The 20,491-nt window shown below is 41.8% G+C and overlaps 1 protein-coding gene across 5 annotated transcripts; it reads left to right on the top strand.

The window, feature by feature from the left end:
- Positions 1 to 57: 57 nt before the first annotated feature.
- PRPF4 (pre-mRNA processing factor 4) lies at positions 58 to 20,079 on the top strand. Of its 5 annotated transcripts, none has more exons than XM_043927799.1 (14): positions 58 to 196; positions 931 to 1,111; positions 2,714 to 2,900; positions 9,387 to 9,474; positions 9,899 to 9,978; positions 10,152 to 10,245; positions 10,774 to 10,868; positions 12,198 to 12,256; positions 12,709 to 12,832; positions 15,161 to 15,250; positions 17,764 to 17,886; positions 17,997 to 18,104; positions 18,195 to 18,313; positions 19,190 to 20,079. In XM_043927799.1, the coding sequence occupies exons 1-14, from the start codon at positions 170 to 172 to the stop codon at positions 19,381 to 19,383; spliced, it is 1,569 nt and encodes a 522-aa protein (XP_043783734.1). In that variant the 5' UTR covers positions 58 to 169; the 3' UTR covers positions 19,384 to 20,079. The 5 variants fall into 5 exon arrangements, with proteins under 5 accessions (XP_043783734.1, XP_043783735.1, XP_043783733.1 ...); XM_043927800.1 differs by having other exon boundaries at positions 62 to 196; positions 934 to 1,111; XM_043927798.1 differs by having other exon boundaries at positions 91 to 202; positions 934 to 1,111.
- Positions 20,080 to 20,491: the final 412 nt, after the last annotated feature.

Genomic DNA, 20,491 nt, shown 5'->3' with positions numbered 1-20,491 from the left:
GACTCCCTTCTACTACGATTCCCATAATGCTCCACGCCGCCCAGGATGTGCGTCGGCCCTCGGACCACTTCCGGTCGATGACGCAGTTCCGCTTTGCTGGGCGCGCGGTGGACGGTCTGAAACGTAGAGCACGGCTTTCGCTGGGGCTTCGCGGCCACGGGAGCCCAGCATGGCTTCCTCACGACCCTCCTCCACGGTACAGGTCTCATTCTGGCAGGGAGCGTTGAGGGGTGGGGGTCTTTGCGAAACAGGGCCGTTAGGGAACGGGCTACGGCGGTGGAGGGCCGAGGGGGAAGGCTGCGGTGTTTTCCTAATTCTTGAGTGCTTTCATCTGTTTTAGCTCATTTTCACCTCTCACTACAGCCCCGAAATGTAAATATCTCTTCCGTCTGGTTCAGAAACGGAGCTCTGAAAGGGAGTAGAGTCTTGGCCAAGATTTACGACACTTTCCGATGTAACGAGGCCTCCTAACTTAATATCTACTGCTTCATGTCCGAAACGTTTGAAATGTATGAACAGTAACTTTCTAACTTGTCCCACGTACCATCGCGTTGGTTATTTCAGTTGTCCTTGAAATCCCCTGTGATGAGCAATAATTCTGGAAATTTCTTAAAAGCCGAGATTGCACTTGCTGCAACTGTATGAAATAAACGTGTTCGAGAGAAAACCTTTGACAGAAAAATCAGCACAAGAAATTGACTAGTTTTATCCATCTCTTCCTGTCTGCAAAACTTAAGTGATTAAGAGACTGGAACCACTCTCTCCTTCCACCCCCAGATCAAGGAAGACACATTTTAACTGGTGTCTGGTTTGTCCTTTGTGTGGGGGAAGAAATAGGTTTGAAGCTCTAAATAAGCTGCATTCTGCTGGGAAACCTATTCGATTGCTACGATTAAGTTTTAGGTTAATTAATGTAGGTCTTTGTTTTAGCAGGCAACCAAAACTAAGGCACCAGATGACTTAGTGGCTCCTGTTGTGAAGAAACCACACATCTATTATGGAAGTTTGGAAGAGAAAGAGAGGGAGCGTCTGGCCAAAGGAGAATCTGGGCTTTTGGGAAAAGAAGGACTCAAAGCAGGAATTGAGGCAGGAAACATTAACATAACCTCTGGTAAGATGCAAATTGTGAGTTCATCTTTACCTTTGGTGCTCAAATTTTCTGTAATGATTACCTGCCTCAACTTAAATATCATTAGTTTATGTCAAAAAACTTCAAATATCTGCCTACCTGCCTTGGTATTATCATCCAGAGAACCTTTTTCTTAAAACCTTTTATACAGTTTTTCTTCAATGAATTGTTAGTAATTTTACTAGGAATTTATTCAGTGTGCATTTGGATTCAGAGTGATTCCCTTTGTCTTCTGGAGATCTAGCGTAGTTCTGGCGTTAGCTTGGAGCTACTGTGTTTCCTAATATTCTCCTCTTTTTAGTTTTCAAACTGCTTTTCACCCGAAATGAAATTATCACTTTTAAATTTTAAAGTGGTAGCCATCTTTATTTTGAAAGCAGTTAAACAATACAGAAACATATGAAGTAGAAAAACTTGTAGTCTTTAATTGGGGCCATATAATTTCAAGAACTTAATAAAGCTATAAAAATACATTTTCTCCTGGCTGGCTCGCAAAAAATAAAAAATAAAAAAAAAAAATACATTTTTTTTTCCATAAATGATAAACAAATTGTTAAATGATAAACAAATTGTTTTATAACCTGCATGTGTCATTCTGAATACGGTTAAAGGGGCTTTCCCGATGGCTCAGTGGGTAAAGAATTCACCTGCAATGCAGAAGACACAGGAGACAAGGTGAGTTTAATCACTGGGTGGGGAAGATCCCCTGGAAGAGGAAATGGCAACCTACTCGAGTATTTTCACATGTGTAAAATCCCATGGACAAAGGGGTCTGGTGGGCTACAGTCTACCAGGTCACAAAGAGTTGGAAACAAGTACGCGAATAAGTATGCACACACTGTTGAGGGTATTTTTTCATGCCAGTAACTAGTAGTCTACTATATTTTTAAAATAAAATCATTCATGTTTGTCATAAGAAATTCAGACAGTATGGAAGGGTATAAAAAGACTTCTCCGCAGATAGGACTTCGGTCAAGTTTCTCATCGACCCTCCCACACCTTTCCTGTACACATGCACTTTTCATGAGTTTTAAACCTTTTATGTTATTTTAAACATGACTGCATCACTACTGTACTTCTCACTTCGCATCCAAATGCTTGTTTTTTATGTGACTTTTAAAACTAGCTACTAGATTAGCCAAAAAGCCTTATAGTTAAGGCTTATCATTTTCATGGTAATTATTTCCAGTTTATTGTTATGTTTGCTAGTGTTCCTATACTGAGACTGTTTCAGAAAGTAACCTTGACAACTGTTAAAATAATGTTTCTATTTTTCCATGGATAGAAAGCCTAGTTAACTTGTTAAAAGTGCTCTATATTCTCATTGTCTCATGAAAGCTGTGTGTTTATATAAGTGTAAGTTGCCAAATGAAACAAGATGACTTGAACCAGTTTCTGGCCTTTAAAACCTCATTTAGTTTTCTGTGTTTGGCATACTTTAATGAACTGAGAAACTGTAAAATTTCTAGTAGATTAGTTAAGTGTCCCTAGAGGCAAGCAGACTCCAGTTCTAAAAACTTATTTCTCTCTCCCTAATTGAAGAAGATTGGTGATTTATGCTGATATTTCCTGCTCTGTTTATAGGAGAAGTGTTTGAAATTGAAGAGCACATCAGTGAGAGACAGGCAGAAGTGTTAGCAGAGTTTGAGAGAAGGAAGCGAGCTCGGCAAATCAACGTTTCCACAGATGACTCAGAGGTCAAAGCTTGCCTTAGAGCTTTGGGGGAACCCATCACACTTTTTGGAGAAGGTCCTGCTGAAAGAAGAGAAAGGTACCCTTTCTAAGTACTTACTCTTTTTTTAATCACAGGGTTATAGTTCCAAATTTTAGTTGTTGTTGTTCAGTCACTAAGTCATGTCCGACTCTGTGACCCCATGAACTTCCCTGTCCTTCACTGTTTCCCAGAGCTTGCTCAAACTCATGTCCATTGAGACAGTGATGCCGTCCAACTGTCTCATCCTATCGTCCTCTTCTTCTCCTGCCCTCAATCTTTCCCGGCATCAGGGTCTTTTCCAGTGAGTTGGTTCTTCACATCAGGTGGCCAAAGTATTGGAGCTTCAGTTTCAGCATCATTCCTTCCAATGAATTTTCAGGGTTGATTTCCTTTAGTATTGACTGGTTGGATCTCCTTGCAGTCCAAGGGACTCTCAAGAGTCTTCTCCAAAAAAAAAAAGTCTTCTCCAACTCCTCAGTTCAAAAGCATCAATTCTTCGGTAATCTGCCTTCTTTACGGCCCACATCCATACATGACTACTGGAAAAACCACAACCTTGACTATACGGACCTTTTTCAGCAAAGTGATGTCTCTGCTTTTTAATACACTGTCTAGGTTTGTCATAGCTTTTCTTCCAAAGAGCAAGAGTCTGTTAATTTCATGGCTGCAGTCACCATCCACATTGATTTTGAAGCCCACGAAAATGAAATGTGACATTTTGCACTTTTTCCCTATCTATTTGCCATGAAGTGATTCAACCAAATGCCATGATGTTCATTTTTTGAATGTTGAGTTTAAGCCAGCTTTTTTCACTCTCTTTTGCTTTCATCAAGAGACTCTTTAGTTCCTCTTCACTTTCTGCCATTATTTAGTTGGTATTTGTAGCTAAAACTTTAATAGAATGTCTCACATAATGTTGACAGAATATCTCATTAAGTTGTATGAATATGGTTTAGTCCATAATCTAAGTCTTAGGCCAATTTATTCTCCTCTACTAATTTTTCTTTATAAACTGTGAAGATGTTAACATGTTCCGTCCCCTTCCTCTCCTTAGCATGCAGTTTTGAGTTGGGTAAAATTTTGTCACTGAACTCTGAAAATTTAAACAGCAAATGTGTTTTTTGTCATTAACATAAAACATGATGGTAAGTGTTTTTTGGATGTTATTGAAAAGAAGTACTGTCCTCAAATAATGCTACTCTTGTGATTCTGAAGTTCCAAAATCTCTCAGTGACAGGCTAGTCGTGTGCAGTTACAAGGATGTGACCTGCCTGCCTCTTCAGGACTTGGGGCTCAACTATTCCTCACTTATTACATTTACCCTCTTAAGGCCCTTACCACTCTTCAACCCAGTGCAAACTGATTGACCAGTACCACACTGAAATGGCTGTTCATTAAGGTTATCAGCTCATCTTTACTAAGAATAGCCCTCGTACACTGCCACCTATTCCATCCTTCAAACACTCCCTTTCCTTGGCTCCCATAAAACCCAATCCTCCTGGTTTTCCTCCTGTTTCTTTAGCTAATTCTTCTAAGCCTCGTTTCCCCCCGCGTAACCTTTATAAACCACTGTTGTTTGTCCTTGTCCTACACCTGGTGGCTCAGACAGTAAAGCGTGTGTCTGCAATGCTGGAGACCTGGGTTCGATCCCTGGGTCAGGAAGATCCCCTGGAGAAGGAAATGGCAACCCACTCCGGTACTCTTGCCTAGAAAAATCCCATGCACAGAGGAGCCTGGGAGGCTACAGTCACAAAGAGTCGGACACGACTGAGCAACTTTACTTTACTTTACACCAACCATGAGGGATCGGGTCCATTCCCGTGGCATGGTTTATATGGACTCCCATGGCATGGAGTCTGATGATTCCCAGGTCTCTGTAGCCTAGCTATTCTGTAGTCTCAAATTTGACATCTTAAGTTGGTTGTTGTTGTTGGTCAATCACCAAGTCGTGTCCGGCTCTTTGCAACCCCAGGGACTGTAGCACACCAGGCCTCCCAGTACCTCACCATCTCCTGGAGTTTGCCCAAGTTCATGTCCATTGAATTGATGATGTCATCCAACCATCTCATCCTCTGTTGCCCTCTTTTCCTGCTGTCTTCAGTCTTTCCCAGCATCAGGGTCTCTTCCAGTTAGTTGGCTGTTTTCATCAGGTGTCCAGAGTATGGAGCTTCAGCTTCAGCATCAGTCCTTCCAGTGAATATTCAGGGTTGATTTCCTTTGGGATTGACTGGTTTGATCTACTTGCTGTCCAAGGGACTCTCAAGAGCCTTCTCTAGCAGCACAGTTCGAAAACATCAGTTCTTCAGTGCTCTGCCTTCTTTATGGTCCAGTTCTCACATGCATATGTGACTACTGGAAACACCATAGTTGTGACTGTATGGACCTTTTTCAGCTAAATGGTATCTCTGCTTTTTAATATACTGCCTGGGTTTATCACTGCTTTCCTTCCAAGAAGCAGTCATCTTTAATTTTGTGGCTGCAGGCACCATCCACAGTGATTTTCCCCATCCCAAGAAGAGGAAATTTGTCTCTGCTTCCACCTTTTCCTCTTCTATTTGCCATGAAGTGTTAAGACCAGAGGCCATCTAATTAGATTTTTTAATACTGACTTTCAAGCTGACTTTTTCAGTCTCTCTTTCACCCTCATCAGTAAGCTCTTTAGTTCCTCCTCGCTTTCTGCCATTAGAGTGGTATCATCTGCATATCTGAGGTTGTTGATATTTCTCCAAGCAATCTTGATTCCAGCTTGTGAGTCATCTAGCCTGGCAATTCCATGATGTACTCTACATATAAGTTAAATAAGCGGAATGACAATATACAGCCTTGTCATACTTCTTTCTTAATTTTGAACCAGTCATTTATTCTATATAAGGTTCTAACTGTTTTTTCTTGACCCGCATATAGGTTTCTCAGGTGGCAGGTAAGATGGTCTGGTATTCACATCTCTTTTAAGAGTTTTTCAGAGTTGTGATTCACACAGTCAAAGGCTTTTGCATAGTCAGTGAGACAGAATTTTCTGGAATTCCTTTGCTTTCTCTATGATCAGCGAATGTTGGCAACTTGGTCTCTGTTTCCTCTGCCTTTTCTAAATCCAGCTTTTACATCTGGACGTTTCCATTCAGGTACTGCTGAAGCCTAGCTTACAGGATTTTGAGCATAACCTTACTAGCTTGGGAAGTGAGCGCAATTGTCTGGTAGTTTGAACGTTCTTTAGTATTGCCCTTCTTAGGAATTAGGATGAAGATTGACCTTTTTCAGTCCTGTGGCCACTACTGGTTTTCCCAAATTTGCTGACATACTGAATGCAGCACTTTAATAGCATCATCTTTTAGGATTTCAAATAGCTCAGCTGGAATTCCATCACCTCTGCTAGCTTTATTGGCAGCAGTGCTTCTGAAGGCCCTCATGATTTCACACTCCATGATGTTTGGTTCTTGGTGAGTGACCACACCATCATGGCTATCCAGATCATTAAGATCTTTTTTGTACAGTTCTTCTGTGTATTCTTGCCATCTCTTTGTGATCTCTTCTGCTTCTATTAGGTCTTTACTGTTTTTGTCCATTATTGTGCCCATCTTTGCATGAAATGTTCCTTTGATATCTCCAGTTTTCTTGAAGAGATCTCTAGTCTTTCCCCTTCTGTTTTCCTCTGTTTCTTCACATTGTTCATTGAAGACGGCCTTTTCTCTCCTTGCTATTCTCTGGAACTCTGCTTTCGGTTGGGTATACCTTTCCCTTTTTCCCTTGCTTTTCACTTCTCTTCTTTCCTTGGCTATTTGTAAGGCTTTGTCAGACAACCACTTTGCCTTCTTGCATTTCTTTTCCTTTGGGATGGTTTTTGTCAGTGCCCATGTACAGTATTATGAACCTCTGTCCATAGTTCTTCAACTCTGTTTATCAGATCTAATTCCTTAAATCTATTTGTTACCTCTGCTGTATGATTATGGAGGTTTGATTTAGGTCGTATCTGGATGGCCTAGTGGTTTTCCCTGCTTTCTTTAGTTTAAGCCTGAATTTTGCTATAAGGAGCTGATGATCTGAGCCACAGTCAGCTCCAGATCTTGTTTTTGCTGAGTGGATAGAGGTGCTCCATTTTCAACTGCAAAGAATAAAATCAATCTGGCATTTGGTGATGTCCACATGTAAAGTTGTCCCTTATGTTGGGAAAAGGTGTTTACTATGACCAGTGTATTCTCTTGGCAGAATTCTGTTAGCCTTTGTCCTGCTTCATTTTGTACTCCAAGGCCAAACTTGCCTGTTACTCCAAGTATCTCTTGACTTGCTGCTTTTGCATTTCAATCCCCTGTGATTAACAGGACATCTTTTTTTGGTGTTGGTTCTAGAAGCTCTTATAGGTCTTCATAGAACTAGTTAGCTTCAACTTCTTCGACATCAATGGTTGGGGCTTGAACTTGGGTTACTGTGATATTGAATGGTTTGCCTTGGGAACGAACCAAGGTCATTCTCTCGTTTTTCAGATTGCACCCAAGTACTACCTTTCAGACTCTCTCATTGGCTATGATGGCTACTCCATTTCTTCTAAGGGATTCTTGCCCTCAGTAGTAGATTTAATGGTCATTTGAATTAAATTTGCCCATTCCCATCCATTTTAGTTCACTGATTGCTAAGATGTTGATGTTTGTTCTTGCCATCTCCTGCTTGACTACTTCCAGTTTACCTTATTCATGGACCTATGTTGAATGAAATTAAAAGATGCTTACTCCTTGGAAGAGAAGTTAATGACCAATCTAGACAGCATATTAAAAAGCAGAGAGATTACTTTTGCCAACAAAGGTCCATCTAGTCAAGGCTGTGGTTTTTCCAGTAGTCATGTATGGATGTGAGAGTTGGTCTCTATAAAGAAAGCTGAGCACTGAAGAATTGATGGCTTTTGAACTGTGGTGTTGGAGAAGACTCTTGAGAGTCCCTTGGACTGCAAGGCGATCCAACCAGTCCATCCTAAAGGAAATCATTGGAAGGACTGATGCTGAAGGTGAAGCTCCAGTCCTTTGGCCACCCGATGCGAAGAGCTGACTCATTGGAAAAGACCCTGATGCTGGGAAAGATTGAGGACAGGAGGAGAAGGGGATGACAGGATGAGATGATTGGATGGCATCACCGACTCAATGGACCTGGGTTTGGGTAAACTCTGGGAGTTGGTGATGGACAGGGAAGCCTGGCATACTGCAGTCCATGGGGTCAAGACTGAGCGACTGAACTGAAGTGAACTGACATTGAACTCATCTATTTTCCATCCTTTTCCTTTTCTCCTTGCAAATAACACAACCGTTCACACAGTTTTCAGTTAAAAATCTGTGTCACCTTCTGTGTTACCCATCAGCAAAATCTTGTTTATTCTACTTCTGAAATGTACCTCCAGGATGTCCTCTTTTCTCTCCCTCCACTAGTTTCAAATTTAGACTATTGTAATAACCCCAGATGTGCTATATTAATTGTTTGCTTAAAATCCTACAGTGTCTCTTACTAAACTTTGAGTAAAGAACTCCTGACATGCTCTTCATCCTTACCTTGTACCACTCTTCCCCAGTTTACTAGACTCGGTAGCCATAATGGTCCTCCTAGGATACTCAAGCTTTTTTTTTTTTCCCTGTTTTTCAACTTAATTTTCCTTTTTTTATTCCCTTCTCTTGCCTTTTGTGTTATGATTTAGTTACTAAGTTGTGTCTGACTCTTGGGACCCTGTGGACTGTAGCCTGTCAGGCTCCTCTGCCCACGGATTTTCTAGGCAAGAATGCTGGAGCTCTTTCCTTTTAGAGCGTTTTAATTCTTTTGGTTTCAGCATAAATACCACCTCCTTAAGCCCTGCCTAACCTCTGATCCCTGGTAAAGTAAGCCCCGACATGCTCTATCATGGTATGTTACTTTGTTAATAGCCTTGCAAAGGATATACTTTTACTGTTTGTGTCCCTTAGGTGAATGTCTTGAGTCTTCCCCGCCACTGTCTTATTCAGTCCATTAAGACTCAAGTGGGAGGATACCACAGTATACTGAGTGCCCTCCTTTGTTCTTCCCTCTTTAATCTCTTCTCCATACTTTTCCAGGAGTCTTTCTCCAGTGTGAGCCCTCCTCACCATGGCATTAGGAGCGCATTGTGACCTGGTCCCTCCTTCGATTCGCAGCCATTTCTCTCTCTCAGCCTTTCCCAGTACCCCATGCTCCAGCCGTACTGAACTGTTTTGATTCCAGGCTCAACATGCTTTTCTTGCTTCCAGACCTTCACATTTGTTGAACCCTCTGCCTTAGCTGTCCTTTCCGAACATTCTTGACCTAGTGACTTGGTTGATTGAGGTCTCAGTTTAGAGAGCATCTTCTCCATAAGGCCTTCCCTGATGCCCTCCAAGTCTAGGTTGTTTACTCATGATTCCCCTTAGCACCCTGTGAAGTCAAGGGCTGTTTCTTAGTCATTTTTTGTACTTAACGCGTCAAGAGTATCCAACACACTGTGGCACAGAGTGAAGTAAAGTGAAGGTCTTACTTTACCTCATCTCAACCCTATTTAAATTCTGATCTTCTTTGTTACAGGTTAAGAAATATCCTCTCAGTGGTCGGTACTGATGCCTTAAAAAAGACCAAAAAAGATGATGAGAAATCAAAGAAGTCCAAAGAAGAGGTAAAATACGTCCTTGGCTTCATAGTGTAAGCATGCAGGAAACAAGGGGGCAGTTCTCTTGTTTTCTGTTCTCAGAGCTTTGCTTTGCCTCGGATGAGGGGCAGAGCAGGGGTTGGAGACTGCTGTTGAGGAATAGTTGTTGGCAGTTGTTTGTGGTTCCTTTGTAGATACAAACGGAGGTAAGCGAGTTTCCCATTTCAGGAAAGAAGCACACCATTCCTGGTTTTCCTTTTAAAAAGGAACCAGAAATCATCCAATAAGAACTCATAGAAGGAAACACAGCAGAAAGCGCATATCCCAGATTTCATCATATTATACTGAACTAATTCACCTTTCTTCTGGGCAGTTACAGTAGGGAATTGATAGCTATGAAAAAGGCAGGGATGCTTCAGGCTTGACATTTCTGCTCTTATTTAACTTTCAGTATCAGCAGACCTGGTACCATGAAGGACCAAACAGCCTGAAGGTTGCTAGATTGTGGATTGCTAATTACTCACTGCCCAGGTAAGGAGAAATTTGAGGAGGAGGAAGAAGCATACTTCTTATTTCCTCTCAGGGACTGAGGATCTGCTTTATAATGACTGTGGTTGTTAGTTGAAATTGAGAGGTACAGAGACTTCTGTGGACCCTTGTTTCCAGCCTGTCTGCCCAGGGTAATGTTGTTTTCTGTGTTACAGAGCAATGAAACGCTTGGAAGAGGCCCGTCTCCATAAAGAGATTCCTGAGACAACTAGAACCTCCCAGATGCAAGAGCTGCACAAATCTCTCCGAGTAAGACGCTGTCAGCGATTGCCCAATGTCTTAAAGATTTCTGCAGTGTTTATTAAATGTTCTACCTTGGCCCGCCTCTGGCAAAGAAAGGCAGCTATACATCATCTTCTTTGCTTGCACTGTTGCTGCTTGGGAGGATCCATCAGTTAAGGTGGCAGGGGACCTACTGTCCTCTGTACCAGGCAGAGGCCTATGGTTCCTGTCCTTTAATCCCTTTTAATATGTTAGACTGTGCTTTAGATCTTGCCATGGCTTTCTGGCTTATCTTTAGCTGACAGAGAAGCTAGCGACACAGACTGCAGATGACTGCAGATGACAGCATGGGGGAGTTCCAGAGAAGCCTTGACTCCATTCATTCATTCATTCATTAGTAGAAGTGTCTCCTGACAAAAAAGGAGGGGTGGGGAATCTTAGGGTGGGTTAAAACTGAAAAGGTTTTTTTTTTTTTTTTCTTTTTTTTTTATGGTGGAAAAGCCAAGAAAATCTTGGGTTAGCAATTAATGATTCCTTGTTTGTCCTTTTTTTAAGTCTTTGAATAATTTCTGCAGTCAGATTGGGGATGATCGGCCTATCTCCTACTGTCACTTTAGCCCCGATTCCAAAATGCTGGCCACGGCTTGTTGGTAAGTCCCATTTTACAGTGTTTTGTTTCATTTTGTTTTGTTTTCCTTAAATGGGGTTCTGGGGGGAAAGTCAACTTTTGTTTTAGAAGGCCATTGCTTGGCTTCCCTGGTGGCTCGGCTGGTAAAAAATCCGCCTGCATTGTGAGAATTCCATGGACTGTATAGTCCATGGGGTCGCAGAGTCGGACACGATTGAGCGACTTTCAGAAAAAAAGTAAAAAATAAATAGAAGGCCATTGCTATCCCATTTTCCTCTGCTGCTCATGATCACATCAAACTAGAGATGCTAATATGTACCCATTGTAGTTTATAATAGAGCTTTCAGTTAGCATGTGTCAGTCATATTCTTGGCATTAGCATCATTTTGGAGCAGATATATTAATACAGGGAGTTTATGGACTAACTATACACACTTTGATATAGCTTTTCTTTTTTAGTTATATGACCTAAGCAAGATACTTCATCTCTGTAAGCTTCAGTTTCTTTATCTGTAAAGTAAAGCGAATTACTGTTTTTGTATATATTCTGGTTTCTTTTTGCCATGGCATGTGCAAAAAACCTTTAAGATGTGAAAACTTTGTTGTTTTGTTCTGTTCAGTTACTTAGTTGTCCTTGTGGGACATTGTCATCTAGTGAGGGGCAATCTTCCTTACACTGTACACAGAAGCTACTTGACTAGGCAGAAATCGAGACTGCCATTCAGGAGAAAACCAAGGACCTACGTAGATCCGTCCACCTCTTCAGGCCTCAGCTCTCTTTATTATAAAGTAGTGATGGCTCACTTCACTATGCAGCAGAAGCTGACACGACATTGTAAATCATCTATACTCCATTTAAAAAGTTGATCACAGAAAATAAAGTGAATACACAAGTAAAGCGGAAATGATCGTTCCTGTCTTAGGGACCTCACAAGTCTGTTATAAGGATCATTTGAGATGTTAAAAAAGTAATTGGTTGGAATTTTTCAAAATAAAGCAGTTTTTTTTAATTACTTTGTAAGTAGTAATATGCTATTCATATTTAAGGAGATAATATCATTATTAATATTACAGTTAGATAGTTTAATTTGTCCTACTTTCCCTAGAAATTGGTCCAAAAGTTAAGAGCAGCTTGTGCTGTAATATTTATAGTCCAGTAGAGGCCTTTGTTTGCATCAGACCTGGCTATAGCTTTCCTACATACCCTTCAAATGATAAGCCTTTTCTTTTTTTGTCTGCCACTGTAACGGTTTTGAGGGGTAAGAAGAAGTTGTCCTTTAGTAATGTTACCAAGATACCTTTTCCTTCCCAGACCAACCCTGGCTGAGATGCTTTCCTTTGTATTTGATAGGAGTGGGCTTTGCAAGCTCTGGTCTGTTCCTGATTGCAACCTCCTTCACACCCTTCGAGGTGGGTCATACTCTTACCTAAATCTTGGTCTTTTTCCCAATTCGAACTCTTGTCAAGCAGTATAACTCTTCAAGCTCTACCAGACACTCAAACCCAGTATACACACGATTAATTCTTGATATGATCTGACTTGGTTTGGTTTTCTTTGACTGCAAGGCTGAATGATAATGACGTTATATGCATATTTCTCTCTCATGTCCAGCCCCAGTCTGGCATTTACAATCTCTAAAGCAAGAAACATTTTTGGTGTTTATAGCTTTTTTTTTAATGTAATTTATACGTTAGTTTAAATTTTAAAAGTTCAATTTTTTACTAGTTGAATAACTACTTTAATACTTTATAGGTTCACTTTTTCTGAACTGTGTGTATATAATATTCCTCATTGTGTATGTTTACACTTAAGTTATAACGGAACAGCAGCCCTTTAATTTCCATCTTTTATACTCCTTCAGGCCATAACACAAACGTGGGAGCGATCGTATTCCACCCCAAATCCACGGTCTCCTTGGACCAAAAAGACGTCAATCTGGCCTCTTGTGCTGCTGACGGTTCTGTGAAGCTGTGGAGCCTTGACAGGTGAATATTTCCTGCTCTGTCCACATGGCCGTCAACACAGTAAATAGTTGATGGGTTGGCCCTAGGGACCTAGAACTCTGTACCTCGGTTTTTGCCTCTACTATAGTGACCACTTTTTCCTGGCTCGTTATTCTGTAACGATCCATTATACCTGCCATGCAATAGATTGACTGAAAATAATACTCCAGACAGCACACTGGTTCTTAGCAAACAGCCACAGGGGAGGGAAAGAAGGTTATGGCTAGCAGTATTGCCAGGGAAGTGATGTCTCCTCCCAACATTGTCATCCTTTACCTAAACCATATTTTCTAATTACAACAGGTTTGTTTGTCTGTTTTAGTGTGTTTGTGATTATTGTTTGCCCAGAAATGGTTAGAAGTACCTTGTTGCCTAAAAGACTTCTGAATTCAGTTGCTTAGTTTTCCTTCTTGGGGAAAGCACATGAAGCTTTTGTTCTAGGATTTTGTGAGGAGCTAATTAGTGTCTCCACTCTACTAGACAGGATCTTACCTGTGAGCACAGCAAGTTTTAATTGGCTTTGGTGATACCTAGCAATATTTGTTCCCCTAGGGCTTTGATTAGTTCTGTGTATGCACATTAACAGTGTTCCCTTTTTAATTGCCCTCTTTAGGGTTTGTGTTTATTTCCTTTCACTGGTGTTTCAGATCTTCTTTCCGCTGTTGCTGGTAGTAGAATTTAATGGCCACTGAAAAGAAATTAAGCCTCTGTTTAGGAGTTCTTCTTTCATGTGGATCCTTGAACAAGCTGAAGTTTGAAATGAAATTATCTATAATCCACTTGGACCAGAACTGTTTGATAGCGCCCTGCATCTCTATCAAAGTATGTTTCTTTCTAGAATCTCAGCAGTCCTTTGGTTCAGAGAAATTATTTTGCTTGTTAGGTTGAAGTATCTTTTATTTTTTTCTTAATCTTAAGTGGTATAGAATTAAGAGTTTGTTGACATAGTGAACTGAAATAAAAGGACAGTGTTTATTGAAGTGCTGTGGCATCTGCTTCTGGTTCATTGACTACACTGAAACCTTTGACTGTATGAATCATAACAAATTGTGGAAAATTCTGAAAGAGATGGGAATACCAGACCACTTGACCTGCCTCCTGTGAAACCTGTATGCAGGTCAAGAAGCAACAGTTAGAACTGGACATGGAGCAACAGACTGGTCAAAATTTTCAAAGGAGTACGTCAAGGCTGTATATTGTCACCCTGCTTACTCGACTTACATGCAGAGTACATCATGAGAAATGCTGGGCTGGATGAAGCACAAGCCAGAATCAAGATTGCAGGAAGAAATATCAATAACCTCAGCTATGCCGATGACACCACCCCTGTGGGAGAAAGCAAAGAGGAACTAAAGAGCCTCTTGATGAAAAGTGAAAGAAGAGAGTGAAAGAACTGGCTTAAAATTCACATTCAAAAAACTAACATCATGGCATCCAGTCCCATAACTTCATGGCAAATAGATGAAACAATGAAAACAGTGACAGACTTTATTTTCTTGGCCTCCAAAATCACTGTAGATGTCGACTGCAACCTTGAAATTAAAAGACACTTGCCTCTTGCAAGAAAAGCAATAACAAACCTAGATAGCATACTAAAAAGCAGAGGTATTACTTTGCTAACAGAGGTCCATATAATCAAAGCTATGGTTTTTCCTGTAGTCATTTATGGATGTGATATTTGGACCATAAAGAATGCTGAGCACCAAAGAATTGATGCTTTTGAACTGTGATGTTGGAGAAGACTCTTGAGAGTCCCTTGAACTGCAAGGAGATCAAATCAGTCAATCCTAAAGGATATCAACCCTGAATATCCAGTGGAAGGACTGATGCTGAAGCTGAAACTCCAATCCTTTGGCCACCTGATGAGATGAACTGACTTATTGGAAAATACCCTGATGCTGCGAAAGATTGAAAGCAGGATGAGAAGGGGACGACAGAGGACGAGATGGCTGGGTGGCATCACTGACTCAGTGGACATGAGTCTGAGCCAGCTCCGGGAGATGGTGAAGGGCAGGGAGGCCTGGCGCGCTGCGGTCCACGGGGTCGCAAAGAGTAGCACACAGCTGAGCCACTGAACAGCAAAGAGCGGGCAGTTCCCCTGTGGACACGTGTGACAGCCCCGAAGCTTCTATAACCTTGGGGAGTGGTGAGGTTACTGTTGGCCCTGACATTTTAACAGATGACAGGCACAGTTTGGCCTGTGAGCCCGTGCAGAATGAGTGCCTGTGTGCTCAACAGTTAGGAAAAGAATTCAGTGAATATTTGCATGACTGTAAAATAGTTTACTCACGATATTTGGTTCCTTTTCAGTGATGAACCGGTGGCAGATATTGAAGGCCACACAGTGCGTGTGGCCCGTGTAATGTGGCATCCATCAGGACGCTTCTTAGGTACCACCTGGTAAGCCATCCTCTTTATTCGTCCATACAGGCCTGGGGCACCTTGTTAACCCTTTATGGATAACTGCCAAGGAAATTTTTAGAGTAGAGATCTTCAAGTAATATTTTCTTGGAATGCAATGAACCAGAATCAAAAAAGACTATATGGTACAGTTAAGGCTACGTGTATTTGGCTTTAAATTGCAGTTAATCTGAAATTTCGGTCACTAATTGCCAGAAAGCTAGAGTTTTTCCCCGTTCTCTTTCTTGGCCAATACTAGAAGTGCATTTTTTGGTGGAGGGGGTCGGCAGAGTGGGTTATACATTGTATTATAACTTCACTGCTTATAGATCAGTCTCTTTCATTGATTCTATAAATTCAGTGAGGCCAGAATCTATTAAGGAAGTTTTTGAGATACAGTTTATATGCCGTGAAATGGATTTAAGTGTATAATTTAGTCAGTCTTGACAAATGCATACATTCACATGACCCACATCCCTGTTGTTGGAGGTCCAAGGGAACAAAAAGTGCCCACCAAACTGAGAGGTCATCTTTTTTTTTTTAATTTTGGTTGCACTGCGTCTTCGTTGCTGATTGTGGGCTTTCTCTAGTTGTGATGAACGGGAGCTGCTTTTGTTGCAGTGCACATGCTTCTCATCGCAGTGGCTGCTCGTTGCTGACTAAGCTCAGCCTCTAGGCTCGCAGGCCTCAGGAGTTGTGGCGCATGGGTGGCCCACGTCATGTGGAATCATCCCGGACCAGGGATTGAACCCACCTGCATTGGCAGGTGGATTCTCATCCACCATACCACAAGGGATGTCCCTGAGAAGCATCTTGAGATGAGTAATCAAGGTGGACAACTCCATCCGTATAACCAGTGGACCAGTTTATTATAGGGTCACTTACAGGGTGGGATCTGGCAGTCAGCAGTCCTGAAGCATTCACAGCTACACTGCACCTTCATGAAGCCGTTGTGGCAATTTTATAGTTAACCTAGAGTATGGGGGTCTGTGCTTGGAAGTAGGAAGTACATTCCTAAGTCAAGATTTATGAATGGGTAACCAGTAGGTGCTGGGAATACATCAGCAAAGATCTTCATTGTTTGACGACTAACAGAGCATGGAGGTTTCCTGGTCCTAATGGTTGTTAAACAATATCTATTAACTATTAATAAAAACCCTTGACAATAGAAAAGTGATTTACCACACAGTACAGTTCTGGGTGGGGTCAGCAGGAGGACAGGAAGAACTGTATGGGCCCAAGATGGCATCATTTATGCTCACAGCCATGCACTTGTTGATAGAACATTTGCATCACCCCAGAAAGTTCCCCCATGCCTTTCCCAGCCAACTCCCCTTTCCAAAACAACCCCTGCCCTGATTTCTGCCACCATAAATTAAGTCTATCTATTCATACCTTATAAACTCATTTGTGTCTGGATTCTTTTACTCAGCACAACATTTTTAAGATTCATTCTTGTCGTTGCATGTATCAGTAGTTCCTTTTTATTGCCAGATTATCCCTTCTCCCACTGGTGGACACTTGGGCTGTTTCCAGCTCTTGGCTGATAAGAATAAAGCTGCTATACATACTCTCTTCTAGTACTTTTGTGGACATATTTGTCTTTCCTTTCTCTTGAATAAATAATACCTTGGAATGCAATTGCAAGGTTATAGGGTAGATGTATGTTTAACTTTTAAAACTTGGAAGTGGTTTTCTGTAGTGTTGGTATCATTATGCATTCCCAGCATTCTAGTGTTATGTTTTTTTTTTTTTAACATCCTTGCAACATTTGGCATTGCCTGTCTCATCATTTTGCCCAGTCTTGCAAGTATGTAGTGAAATCTCATGGTTTCAGTTTTTTTATTACTCTGATGACTGTTGGTATTGAGTCATACGCTTATTGACCCTTTGTGTATTTTCTTTTGTTCAGTGTTCAGGTGCTTCACCCATTTTTTAATTGAGGATTTTGTGTTTTATATTTATTTCCATATGTATTACAGTTTTCTCATCATTTGTTGAGATTTTCACTACTGAAATTGCTTTGGTGGCCTCATTGAAAATCATTTAACCATGTATATGTGGGCCTATTTGTATACTGTCTATTCTGTTATATTCTGTTGATCTGTTTGTGATTGATTATATCCCCAGCATTCAATTTAGGACCCAGTAAATGCTCAGTGAATGGAAGGACGTAACAGTGAAATTGAGGAAGAAAGTAGGCAACAGAGTCTTTGTTCTGGACCATTCTGAGGGAATTCTGTTTTTCAAAATAGCCACTGAAGTAGTTTTTTAGGCATAGGCAGTCCATAGTTTCCCATTTAGCACCCAAGACAGATATGCTTAGTTGTGGAGACATTATTTATGCCAGAAAAGAATTTGTTAATATGGTTGTATGAGTAGTTTCAGAAATATAACTTGAGCTAGAACTGTTGACAGCACTTGGTACATTGAAGCACTTTGTACACTTGTAATTTATAGCACTTTGTACACTTTGAGTATCTGCTGGTTAATTGTTAGCTTGACTTTTTAAGCTATGACCGATCATGGCGCTTATGGGATTTGGAAGCTCAAGAGGAGATCCTGCATCAGGAGGGCCACAGCATGGGTGTGTATGACATTGCCTTCCATCAAGATGGCTCTTTGGCTGGCACTGGGTAAGGCTTCTTCCACATAGCCGGGGCAGCTCAGTCGTCTCACCTCTGACATCTGCCTGCTTCCACAGAGAACTGGGTTCAAAATACTCATTCATGAATTGTTTTATCAGGGGACTGGATGCATTTGGTCGAGTTTGGGACCTGCGCACAGGACGTTGTATCATGTTCCTAGAAGGTCACCTGAAGGAAATATATGGAATAAATTTCTCCCCCAATGGGTAAATAAGCTCACTGAACGAGGGGTGGACAGGGTTATTGGTCAGCAGGTACTCTGTGTTTCTGACTTCATCACTATATCTGACCCACAGCTACCACATTGCAACTGGCAGTGGTGACAACACCTGCAAAGTGTGGGACCTTCGACAGCGACGTTGTGTCTATACCATCCCTGCCCATCAGAACTTAGTGACGGGTGTCAAGTTTGAGCGTGAGTTTTCCTTCTGTTGTAAGCCTAACTACAAGACAAACAGATTGCATTTGCGTGAAATGCAGGCCAGGGGTTAGCTTAACTTGGAAGGGGAACATGAGAGAATTTGGACCCTGTTGAAGGAACAAATGATAATTTCCTTCCCTCAACCACCCTTTCAGACAGAGCTGACTGCATACTTCTTGTTGCTAGGAAGTAAAGAAGACTTCTCTGCATGTTTTGCTTTCCATGGAAGGTCCAAGCACTTAATTCTTAATATTATTCTGAATAGGTAGTCTCAGGGAAAGAGCCAAAAGACCTTAATAATGTTATTTGTTTCCCTAAGTCTGTAGTTGTTGCCTTTTTTTTAGCGGACTAGTAGAAATGCAGATTGGAGTGTTGGCATTTTGTGAATGCCAAAATACCATCTTTTTGAAAATAGCATGTTCTAGTGGATTTGAGGACTTCCCAGGTAGCACAGCGGTAAAGAATCCACCTGCCAGTGCACGAGATGCTAGCGACGCGGGTTTGATCCCTGGGTTGGGAAGATCCCCTGGAGGAGGAAATGGCGACCCACTCCAGTCTTCTTAATTGCTTTAGGTTTTTTTTTTTTCCCCCTCATGTGGCATGTGGGATCTTAGTTTCCCAACCAGGGGTCAAACCCATGCCGCCTGCAATGGAGGCATGGAGTCTTAACCACTGGACCGCCAGGGAAGTAACCCACTCTAATGTTCTTGCCTGGAAAATTCCACGGACAGAGGAGCCTGACAGGCTACAGTCCATGGGGTCACAAAGAGTCAGCCACGACTGAGCACACACCCCGCAGATTTGGGTTCTTTTTTCTTACACTGTTTTGAATATTTCAATTCCTGAAGTAGTTCCTCTTCTCTTTTGTAGCTATCCATGGGAATTTCTTGCTCACGGGTGCCTATGATAACACAGCCAAGATCTGGACTCACCCAGGCTGGTCCCCTCTGAAGACTCTGGCCGGCCACGAAGGCAAAGTGATGGGCCTAGACATTTCTTCCGATGGGCAGCTCATAGCCACTTGCTCCTATGACAGGACCTTCAAGCTCTGGATGGCTGAATAGGCAGGACCATGGAAGAAGGACTCAAGCCTCACTCTCCCTTTGGAGCCATTTTCAAAAGAAAGGAATTGATGTGTTTTGTTCTATCATGTGTTTTGCCAATTACCATGTATATAAATCCTCAAAAGAATTGAATTTCTGTCTCAGCTCCCACTTCAGGCAAGCAGCCCAATCCCTGGGTGTTGGTCAACTCCTTCCATGGTCGGAAAACTTTAGTTTTCATCTTCAGGCCCCTCCATGAACTTTGTAGAGGTTGTTTTTATTAATCTTTTGTTTGAATGCCCTCCTGCTTCCCTCAGAGCACTCAGGACTTCGACTTCTTGAAACCTGGCTTTCCACTGCCTGGTACGTGTTTCAGGACTCCGTGGGGCCCAGAGAGCAGGCTGGCTGTGCTGTGTGCAGGAGGCCCTCGGGCAGAGAGGCGCAGCTCTCGGCGCCGGCTGAACAGCTCCGGCCAGAGCGAGGGCCCTCGGAGCAGGCGGCGGGGACGCAGAGTGCAGCTGTGTCCCGCGTTAGGCAGCAGAGGTTTTACCTCATCCTGTTGAGTTCACTTGGAACGCTGACTGCATCGGGAAGTTCAGAACTGAGCCTCTGCCTCTTCAGAAGATGTCTTCCATTTTGCTTTGAAGTTTGGCATCCTTTGTGTTACCCAAAGCTAGGCCATTGTGTCAAGATTCAATGAAATTTTTAGAAAGCAAACATGATGTCTCTATTGTGCAAGTTCTTTTCTGTTGGTTATTTACGTGTACCCTTCATGTGGAGATAACTCTGGGAAAAGGAATCCCTAATGGGTATTCCTAAACATAAACTTTTTCTTTATTACACACTTGCTACAGAGTAAAATCCTATTTAAAAAACTGTCCTTTAAAGAATTATTTTGTATAGTGAAGCATTTCCTGAGTCCCAGCCATTGGTCCACAGAGATCCCTTTTTTTTAAGTTCGGGATATAACAAGTGACCTCAAGTATGGCTTATTCTAATTCCATCTCCTTAGTAAGCATTCTGTCAGTCATTTTTTTAAAAATAGAGGACTGTTGCATTATAGGCCAGACTACCAGTGAACTATATCTGGACCCTATAATTCTTATTCACTGACCATGCAGCAGTTTTC

This window comes from Cervus elaphus, chromosome 16, assembly GCF_910594005.1.
Source record: "Cervus elaphus chromosome 16, mCerEla1.1, whole genome shotgun sequence".
NCBI classification, from domain to species: domain Eukaryota; kingdom Metazoa; phylum Chordata; class Mammalia; order Artiodactyla; family Cervidae; genus Cervus; species Cervus elaphus.
Note: the sequence above shows the minus strand (reverse complement) of the source record. Positions and strands in the feature narration are given on the sequence as shown.